Source organism: Sinocyclocheilus grahami, unplaced genomic scaffold (genome assembly GCF_001515645.1).
Source record: "Sinocyclocheilus grahami isolate Dianchi unplaced genomic scaffold, SAMN03320097.WGS_v1.1 scaffold2.1, whole genome shotgun sequence".
In the NCBI taxonomy this organism is placed as follows: Eukaryota; Metazoa; Chordata; class Actinopteri; order Cypriniformes; family Cyprinidae; genus Sinocyclocheilus; species Sinocyclocheilus grahami.
In genome coordinates, this window is record NW_015505181.1 from 3,059,671 (window position 1) to 3,070,460 (window position 10,790).

At 37.2% G+C, this 10,790-nt stretch overlaps 1 protein-coding gene across 1 annotated transcript in view; it reads right to left on the bottom strand.

Annotated features, from left to right (window-relative positions):
* cdh4 (cadherin 4, type 1, R-cadherin (retinal)) overlaps nt 1-10,790 on the bottom strand; it is a 279,171-nt gene that overhangs the window by 71,089 nt on the left and 197,292 nt on the right. Inside the window, exon 6 of the mRNA XM_016235967.1 lies at nt 1,577-1,765. Within this exon, the coding sequence (XP_016091453.1) occupies nt 1,577-1,765 (189 nt within the window). The remainder of the gene's footprint in view (nt 1-1,576; nt 1,766-10,790) is intronic.

The window sequence follows — 10,790 nt, forward strand, 5'->3', positions numbered from 1 at the left end:
AGGCTTCTTAAACTTTATATTAAATGGCCCTAATACCTGTGTACTTACATAGTAACTAGATGTGTACGTAGTATGTAACCACAGTGTAAGTACACATTGGTACATAGTATCTAGAGCTGTAATAGTTATGTAACTACACACATGTAACAACTCTCCGAATGGTTTGTGTAAGTACAAATGTGTAACTGGACATATATAACTACATTTTGTAACAACAATATGTATAAGAGTAATTGGAACAATTTGATCCATGGGGTGGAGATGGGTAGGTTTAGGGATATGTAAAGTGGGAGGAGTTGGATCTCAAGTTGGTGGAGTTGATGCACCACTGTAATACCAGTGTACTTACATGGTAACTCCTCGGGAACTGTCCACTTAATATAAAGTGTAACATTCTGGACACCAACCACAATTTATACGTAAAGCCTAACTTACTGTCCGCTGCTGTGTAACATCAGAGTAATTACATGGTAAATCCATAGGACTTGTTTACTTAATATAAAGGGTAACCTTTCTTTACCAAAAAGTGCTGTTAGTCCTGTTATACATTTGTACTTTCATTACCAAAAAGTGTTGTTACCAATGTCCTGTTACACATTTGTATTTACACATACTATTCAGTGGGTTGTTACATATGTGTTGTTACACAAACATTACAGCTGTAGATACTATGTACCAATGTGTACTTACACTGAAGTTAGATACTATGTACACATCTAGATACTATGTAAGTACACAGGTATTAGGGCCACTTAATATAAAGTGGGACCAAATTTTCACTCAAATTATTTTAAAATTGAATTGGAATTTAAAAGATGTTCTTGGTTGATGCCGAATGCAGGGTCCATCAGGACCCCAACAGTACATTATGCCTTACATCTGAGCCAGATCTAACCTAGCAGTGAACCCAGTAGATATGATACAAAAGATCTCGCCTTAACCTCATTTCTCATCTCATGCTGAAGAAACTTAAGGAGAGGCTTTGTAGAAGTATTAGATGGATGAGAGATGTTGATACACTGTGCCAATCTACCTCAGAGCCCCCTCCTCATCAACCCTTGACTCAGAGAGGGAGCACAAGTCCTCTTCTTACCTTAGAAGGGCTCTCAGCAGCAGACGCAGAAGAGCTGTCTGAAAGAAGGCTCTTGAAAATGTTCACCTGTGATACTGCTTTTTAACCTCTTAGGTTTCTCTGCGGTTCAAGAGCAAGGCAAGGAAAGCTCTGTCTTTCAGAAGTGCGAGGCATGAGTAAAAGCTTCCATGAGGAGACTTGAGAGGCTTGTTCTTTTATGTCTCAAAGGGACACAGTGTAACTTCAGTTGTGGAACTGTCAGATCTGAAAGACACAGCTTGCCAAGCTCTTGAGTTTTTTTTATTCATGGCTGAATGTTATATCTGTTTTACTAATAACCAAGCAGTATGTGTCAAAATATTCCATATGATCGTCAAGTATAAGTGATGGAGATGTCAAAGCAGGCAGAAGACATTAAGGTCTTGTGTGTTTAATCAAAATAAACCCAGCAAATCTTCCAGGCTCTTTATAACAAGTAAGCTGTGAACAGAAGATGTTACTGACCCTGACAAGAACTTGAGGGAAGGGTCCTCTGGAGTTTTCAGGCACATTGATTGGCGGAATGACCCAGTCTCTCTTTTGTCGCCGCAGCCCATTGGATGAGCCACGCTGGTGTTGTCTTGGAAATGTAATGAGCCTGGGATTTTGATAGTAGTTGTGGGAGGATCCGCCATAAACACCATCCCCAGCAAACTGTGGAAAACAGATAAGTACACTCCATATGAAGCAGATCTTGATATTCACACACAAAGACAGTTTATTAAAAAGAAACCCACTAGTTACCGAACTATAGAAGAGAGTTCATTTTAATTAAAAAAGTTTAATATTTTAATATGTGCTTTGTCATTTTTATTTGTTTTTTTATATTTCTATTTAGCTTTATTTGTATTTCAGTTTTAGTTTTATTAATTTTAGTACTTAAATTTTTTCATCTAATATGTATATTTTGTTTTATTTCAGCTTTATTTCAATTAACAAAAATAATTGTTAAAAGTTTAAATTAACAACAACAATAATAATAATAATAATTAACAATAATAATAACACTGGTTTGGGTAAATTGGATTTGAATTAATTAAACTGATATATACTTAAATATAAATATTTGAATATTTGATGCTAAATTAAACATGTTGAAGTAAAAGTCAAATTTTAGTCAAATTGACTAAAATTAATTAATGAAATGAAAAAAATATTGAATTTAAAGACTATGACAAAATGAAAAAACCCCCCCGAAAAAAACCCCCAAAAAGCTTAAAAATTAACACTGCTCAAATAGAAAGGGGAAAAACTTGGAAACAGAGTTTAATGAATCACAATTAAGAACTCTTTTAAGTCTCCAGAGTTATAAGAGAAATTAACAATGTACATTGGACAGTTTGAAGAGACAAACACACCTTTAATAGGAGAACATACCTGCCAATTACTACTAATCCCTCATTATTTGTGAGGTAATGGTACAAAACAGTTGTGGAGTAGTACGTGCACACCTGAGCCCTGCGCTAGTATCGTAAACATAGCTGTGCGGTTTCTCCTAAAACGACCAATCAAAATGACAAATCACATCAAGGCCTCTGTAAACCAGCCCCTATAACACAGCAATACCACAGTGACGCATACCATGACATTTCCTCATGGGTGCCCAATGAAAAAGATTGATGAAATACCACATCAATAATTTAGACAAGAAAAACTAGAGCTGCCGCTGACCCTCACTTGATTCATCCAAAGGCCAAGGAAGAGGACTGATGCAACCAATCAAACAGCCACCGTTTTTCACAGCGGCTGACTGTGTGTGAGTGTGTGGGGAAGGGGACTGTCCTGCGGTTCATTTAGTGTCTTTAGTGCTCATCTCTGAATTGTCAGCTTTTCATGTAATCCTGTGTTGCCGTTTCTTCCCCTGACACCTCAATGTCTGTGGCACTGCATTTTCTAGCCGAGATGCTTTCGCCAAATCCCAGTCTTCTTTCTCTCTCTCTCTTGGTCTGTCTGGCGTCCCTCGGCGGGGGTTGCCAACTCAAGCATGTCTCACAAACACGGTTTGTCGGCAGAAGAGCTCGAACAGATGTGAGGCAAATCTGAGCAAACATATTGTATTTTTTCCCTCTTTTGTTTTAATTTTTCACAGCTGCAGGGGCACTGGCTGCAGGGGCTTGGAAAATGGAGGGATTGCAGCGGAGGGAGGGAGCTCTGAATGAGTGAGGAGGGCAGCTGTGAGGCGCTGATAAAATCACTTCCGCCTCAGCTCTGCTCATCCACAAAGCTCACAGGTACCCGCTACAGCAACAGAGAGAGGCTGCAACGAGACCTTTCGGGGGGCGGCAGGTGGAATTACTGTGCATAAGAGGGTGAAATAGAGAAAGACGAGGTTGGAGAATGGAAAAGAGATCAAGGTAAAATCAAGTTGAGCAGTGAAGGCTAAATAATCCTCCCAGAGAAAAGAAAATTTTTAAGAAGGCATTCGAAGCTCCTGTGTCTAAACAGCCAACTCGGCATGTGGTTATGCCATCTTAAAAATTGGCATCGATGGTTCCATGAAGTAAGTAATAATTGATGACGGGCCATTGAATTATTGAAAAATAATGCCCACCCGAGGTGGTAATGTGGGCACGATGTGAAAGAGAGGTTTTTGTCCTTTAAACACTCTTATGCATTTTGGTCACACTTTAGTTTGGGGACCAATTCTCACTATTAACTAACCATTAACTATGAGTTTTGCCTCAATAAACTCCTAATTTGCTGCTTATTAATGCTTAGTAAGTTAGTTTAGGTATGGCATAGGATAAAAAAATCTAGAATATGGTCATGCAGAATTAAGCATTAATATGTGCTTTATAAGTACTAATAAACAGTAATATGCATGTTGCTAGTTGTAATAAGCAAGCAACTAGTTAATAGTGAGAATTAGTCCCTAAACTAAAGTGTTACCACAAATTTCTTACGGATATCATCTCAAATCGCCATTGGTAATTCCAAAACATAATTTTGGAGCGAGTAATAGAGGCTTGAGACATAAATATGCAGACTAATGCAGTTCTGTCATGACAAATCTTGGAGAGTTATATGATAATATACATGATATGTTTGGTCTTGGCGGAATAGATCTGCAACCCTGCTGCTGCGGCAGATCAAGTACCGAGACTTGCTACTGCCAATACATCCACAGATACGTTGCTGTGAGCATGTAAGAAATACTGTTGCTGCACATATAACATAAAATAACCCCCAAATATAGCATACATGAAGTCACCCTGTAGCAGATCTATACAGGTGGAGCTGGGGAAGGTGGAGAGTTTCTGAAGCGCGCTGCAACTGCTACAGCAAGCACTAGCCGAGTATTTTAATGTTGAGCAGCAAGTTCTTTGGAAAGATTAAGCTTGTGTAAATTACCTGAGTCTGTGTGTTACTAACTTCGAAACTGTAAGTTTAACTTCTTCAAACAACTGTGACGGTACAACTTTGCTACTGAGAAATGCCATATAGCTTTTCATTTGCAGACTACTTTATTGAAAAAGTCAATGGCAGGGCAGAGCTGACAACAAATTTCTGTGCATGTACTGTATGTTTGCGTGCGAGTGTGTGTCTGTACATTATCTGTGTGCATGCAGAGAGCGGGAGAAAGAAAGCGTTTTATTATCCATAGGGTAATTTTGTTGGAAAAAACATGGAAGTTGTCATTTTTAAGCATGATAGTCATGTTAGTCATATTTGTTTGCTTGGTCAGTGTGTTTTGCGGCTAATGCGGTCGACAGACCTGGAACTATATGTAGCTATGGGTTTACTGGAAAATAACTGCATACCTTAGAACATTCAATGACTGATCAGAATCAAGTATTCAACATCCCCCTGGTATAAGAACCTTTGACATTCATGGAACCTTTGTCTTGAACAAAAGTTTCTTTAGATTATTAAAATGTTCTTTATAGTAAGAAAATAGCAACATCACCTTCGGGAGGATTCTTTCAGATACAGTGTGACCAGCCAAATGTGTTTGAACACAGACAAAAGCTTTATCTCTCCCCTCGCAGATTTGTTCATTAGTGCAGGGTATTCATCTTCTCGATCTGTCTCTTACTCCATCTCTATTGTTTTTTGCCTGCTGACAAACAGGACATTGGGAGCTGTGATAAAAACCTTGATTTATCAATCAGCTCTCATTGGCGCTGCAGAAGCATTCCTCCGAATGTGTAGCCAACAGCACGGGAAGATCCAAGCTGGCGGCGCCAATGAATGGCACAGACTTACAACAGCATGCCTAATGAAAAGGTTTATTCCTTCGGTAGGGCAACAAGCACTGCACCCATTACAACAGACAGTGAGGAAAGAATAAACTGGAACAAGCATATTGTGTTGTGGGACGGCACACGGCAGATGTAAGGAATGTGCTGCTACATATACGTGTGTACATGTGTGTGTGTGTGTGTGGGCGCATTCGGGAGTCAGCGTGTGTGAAATGGCTGCCTGGATTGCCCTGAGCTCCCGTAGCTCCAGATAAACCAGCCCTGCCAGCTGGCTCCCCATCCTTCCCCGCTGAGAAGAAACCCGTTTGGGCATCAGTCAGCCTGCAGCTCTGCAGCAGACATCTGGAGGTTATTGTTCTATAGGGCCGCATTACACTGCTTGCAACCCTGTCTGGAGTTTTCCATTGCATGCCAGTGTGCAAATTCACCACTAGGCAGCACTCATTTGCTACTTTCATAATTTGTCTTCGCACCAGACCTCACCGTCGGGAGAAAAAGGTAAATTAACTTGGATTTTCACAAAAATTCCATTATTAAAAAGTGAGAAGAAACAGTTTATAATAAGTACTGCAAAAACTCTCCACTAATCGTGTCAGGTGACTTAAGCTAGGTGGCATTAGGGTTTTATTTATAACAAACATACCACTACTGAATCTACAGGATGAAACCAAGTGTGCCGCACACATCCTGAAAAGTGAAGCCAAAACATTTCATTCGCCATCTGGTGGCTGGCTGCTGTATAGGTCATAAACCCTGCCCTCTCCATGTAAAAGAAATGGGATGCGAGCCAAACTAAATAATCAAATCACACTTAAAATACATTTTTACCAAACATGGTTTTCATCATTTTAGGTAGTTCTTATCACACTGATGTATGTTCAAGTGTTAATTTTTCTAATAAGTTTGGTTTTAATTAGTTTGTTGATGCTATAAAAACGGGGTATGGTGTCATGATTGTGAGCTTGCGATTGGGTCTGTGGGAGTTTGGGCGGGACTTCGATACCGCAGCTCCACCTCACGATCACTGCTGTGCAGACTTGGGCTCACTTTTCTATAGTGGAAGGAAGAGGGGATGAGTCGTCCATCTTTTTTTTCTTTCTTTTTTTTTTACAGTCTATGGATGAAACACATACAGCATGACCAGCAGTAGTCAAATTCCTAAACAAATTGGTCTTATGGGGAGGTTATATTATATGAACCAAACAATTACATCATGATGGAATGTCAATACGGAACACTTTTGAGCCAGTACCAATTCAAAAACAGAGTGTGAACAGTGTAGTCCGACTCCCAAACAAATTAGTCTTATAAACATATAACACAATCAATTAACTCCAATTCCTGAATGTTTGAGTCGGTTCCTTTAAGTTAATCAAAAACAAAAATTGTGATGTGTGAACTCCAATTGTAATTTTAATATGATTACTGAACAAATTACTCTTTTGAATTGGTACTTTTTTTAGCGAATCAAAAATACACAGCATGTCCAGTGTTGCCAGATTTCTGAACAAACAGCTCTTTTGTTTTTGATTCACTTGAAGCCAAAGAAATGGCTCATACAGTGCAGCAAGTGTAATATCTGACTCGTACTGAATTTTTTTTAAACAAACAGCATACTGCATATGTTGTACTTAAAGCTTGTAAGACTTAAAATCAGTTTAGTTTCTGACTCTTTGTTCATATGACTTTATAGAGTTGAGAGGAAAACAGAACTAATGGCTGCTGAACATAATTCCCAGCACACATGAATTCCAACTTCAGCTTAGGGGCAGATGAGGCTCATATTGAGCTAAATGCCAGCCAAAGAACAGTCCTGGATATTTTTAGACCTGAACCATCTAAAGGCATAGAAACTTTGCTCAATAAAACATGTTGGGGGACAAAGAAACTGCACTGGCTGGAACTTGTCACCCCAGAAGGAGATACAACGGAATATACTAGAATGAAAGTTGCATATAGATCAAACCAATAAAAGACACACCATCTAGGCAAATACCATGCAAGTTTATAATGAACTACATGTAACCTACTGACATTTACGCTCAGCAGAGACATAAAGAATTGCACTGAGGGATGTCTTTGTTGATACACATTTGATAATACCTAGCTTCCATATCGCTGTCTTTCAAAGTATCTCTGCTAATTCAAAGTAACAAAAGACTTGCTTACTTCGTAAATGAGACGCCTTATTTTTAATTACTTTTATGGCAAACGAGTCATGGTGCTGTATCTGTGTGTGTGTGCATTATGCATGTGAGTGTGTTCTTTTAAGATGATGCTGATCTTAAGGGCTAATTTCTATGCTAATTTCTCTAAGCTCAACCTCTAAATATATCGTCTAAATCAAGAGGCCAAAAGTAGATTAAACACATGTATAGAAAAGTAAAAAAATTATCTATATTGTCTTATGGGAGGTCAAACTTTCTGTCAGCACAAGTAATTTGATGTAACATGCATGTAACCCCTTACCAAAAGGGTACTATGATGTTAATACTATGGTATTATTATTATTATTATTATTATTATTATATAGATACAGTATATAAAAATGTGTATATACAAGATAATAATAAATGTATTATTATTATTATTATTATTGGACATAATTAACTACATTAATAATTTGATTAATAATTAAAAACAATAAAATAAAAACAATCACATTTTTTATTCTGCTTGGCCATGATGAAATATATAATATTAATTATATTAAGTAATTTGTCGTAGACTGGACACAAGCTGTGATTCTTATATGTCTAACACTTACAGTATATGCCTTTTAGCAATTCAGTTAAAGAGTCCTGGAAAAACCTTATGCTACCTAATTAATATTCATTAGCCAAACTGATAAGATTCATAATATGTCCCCTTACTTTGTCAGATAGTTCCTATGACCTGCTGTTTGGTAATTCATTGAGTCACTTGAGGAGAAATAGTTCATGAAAATCACATCTGTCAGGAATTAGAGACAAGACAGATGAAAATCAGGCACGTAAACAGATGAAAACACGTCTTAATGCTGAAATACTCTGAGAGCTAAACTACTTCATTTTTATTTAGATAATTTTTTCATTAATTATTTATAGTCTCAACTAGGTCAGAGAGTTGCAAAGAGTCACATCTCCCAGAACACCCATGTATCTTCTTGCTTCGTGTGTGTGCACACACTTGTGCGTTTGTCCTTCAGTAACCTGCCGTAACCGGCAAGGAGACATTTCTCTAAATGGTTGTGCAGAAGGAGAGGACATGTGTGGGGTTAGGGACACGGGGATAGGGCTCGCCAGACCAGACTCCTGGATCCCTAGAGGACCTGCATTCCTGCCTCTCTGCTTGGCATTTCTAGGTCACTTTGGATGCAGAAACAGTCCGATGCCGGTGGGAAAGACATCTATATAAAGCCTGTACACCTCATCTGCTCTACACCAGAGCACAGGACATGAGCATGACAGCCACATGTATTAAAAGTTAAATGATACTTGCCAAGCAGGACACATTGTGGCAGAAGTGTGTGTGTGTGTGTGTGAAATGGTGGGGGGACAACTTGAATGAAATATTACTCCTTTCATCTTTTGTATAAAAATTACATTTGAGCATTCACTTCCATAATCAGATCATGACTTTTAGTATGTTGCCAAGGGCTTGTGCGAACCCTCTTAAAGCACTATACATGTGACAGTGCTGTCTGTGCATACATGCACAAGAGGGAGAAGCCAAATGTAATCAATTTAAAAGCTGTAACTAGTTTTAAAATTCTGATGATTGCTTAAACGTAATAACATCTTGCTGTGTTATTGAATCTCGTTCTTGCTTGTGCTATATAGGCAAATAATTGCAATCACACACCCCCCCCCTAAAACCATGAACTCAATCAATGTACATTATTCCATGCACTCCAATATTGAGCTGCTAGATTCAATCATGGTTTTTCATAAATGAAGAACAGTCATACCTCAGAAAAAAAACTACAAAAACAAAAAGAAAATTAAATACATGCTACTGTTTAAAAGTTTAGCTTCATACGATTTTGTAATGTTTTTGAAAGAAGTATCTTATGTTCAATGCATTTATCTGATAAAAAAAAATACAGTAAAAACATGGAAAAATATTGTGAAATATTGTTACAATTGACATCTTTTATAAATAAATAAATTCATAATTAATTAATAATATATGAATATATTTGAAAATGTCATTTATTACTGTGATGTCAGCAGCCATTACACTAGTCTTGAGTGCCACATAAAAAAAACTACTGACCCTAAACTTTTAAACTGTAGTGTGTATATGTGTGTGTATACGTGTGTATTAGGGATGTTCATTTTAACCGTTCAACCAGTTAACCGACCGTAAGAATTTTGAAACGATTAATACAATCAGTTAAATGGTTTAAAAAGTCATTTAATTATTAATTTTTTCAGTAATTTATCAAAATATTTAAAAAGGTTTGCTGTATGGTTAAAATACGCTACGCGTATAAAAAAAAAGGGTTTTTTTAGGGGGAAAAAACATAAGTCGCGTATAAGTCGCATTTTATTGTTTCATTCAGAAATAGGCCTAATGCTAATGCGAAATGTTTACAAACATTATAATAAACTCTGTAAACATAGCTAGGCTATTTTAGTTCCCCTCACTCCTCAACAAATCCTTTCAATTAACAGTATTTACAAAATAACAAGAATTAAAAATATAAGAAGTTATAGCAATATAAACGACAAGCCAAAACGAATTCATTTAGGCTAAAACGAAACTGAAACCAACGTTGGGTCTCTCATTCCACACAAAATCAAATGTTTCCGTATTCGCGATGTATTTGAATGGCAAATTATTATTTATTATGTAGCCTACTTCACTCGCGTTCAAATATCCACGTAAAACAAAATGTTTTGCATATCATCACAGCGGTGCGGTGATAACATTTAACGGCAGAGATTTTACTACATATTTTTTTCCATATGTTTGACTGACTGTATTTTATTATGATAATGAACAGGCTGCATTGTCAAGATAGCAATGCTTAACTGTGTGCGCGCATGCAGTGCCGGCGCCGGAGTTTTTTCGTTCTAACAGTGGAAGAAACTACTCCTTTTACATTACATTTACATTTAGTAATTTAGCAGACGCTTTTATCCAAAGCGACTTACAAATGAGGACAATAAAAGCAGTCAAAACTAACAAAAGAGCAACAATATATAAGTGAAAATGACAAGTCTCGGCTAGCCTAACGCAGTACACGTAGCAAGGTGTATATATATATATATTACACACACACATATACACACACACACACACACACACACAAAGAAAACCAAGTAGATAGAATAGAAAAAATAGAAAGCTAGTGTTTGTTTGCTTTTTGTTGTTGTTTTAAAATAAAAATAAAAAAAGAAGATAAATATATATAAAGTAGAATTAAAATAGAATAGAAAGTGTTAAGAGTTAGAGGGTCAAATAAAGGTGGAACAGATGTGTTTTTAGTC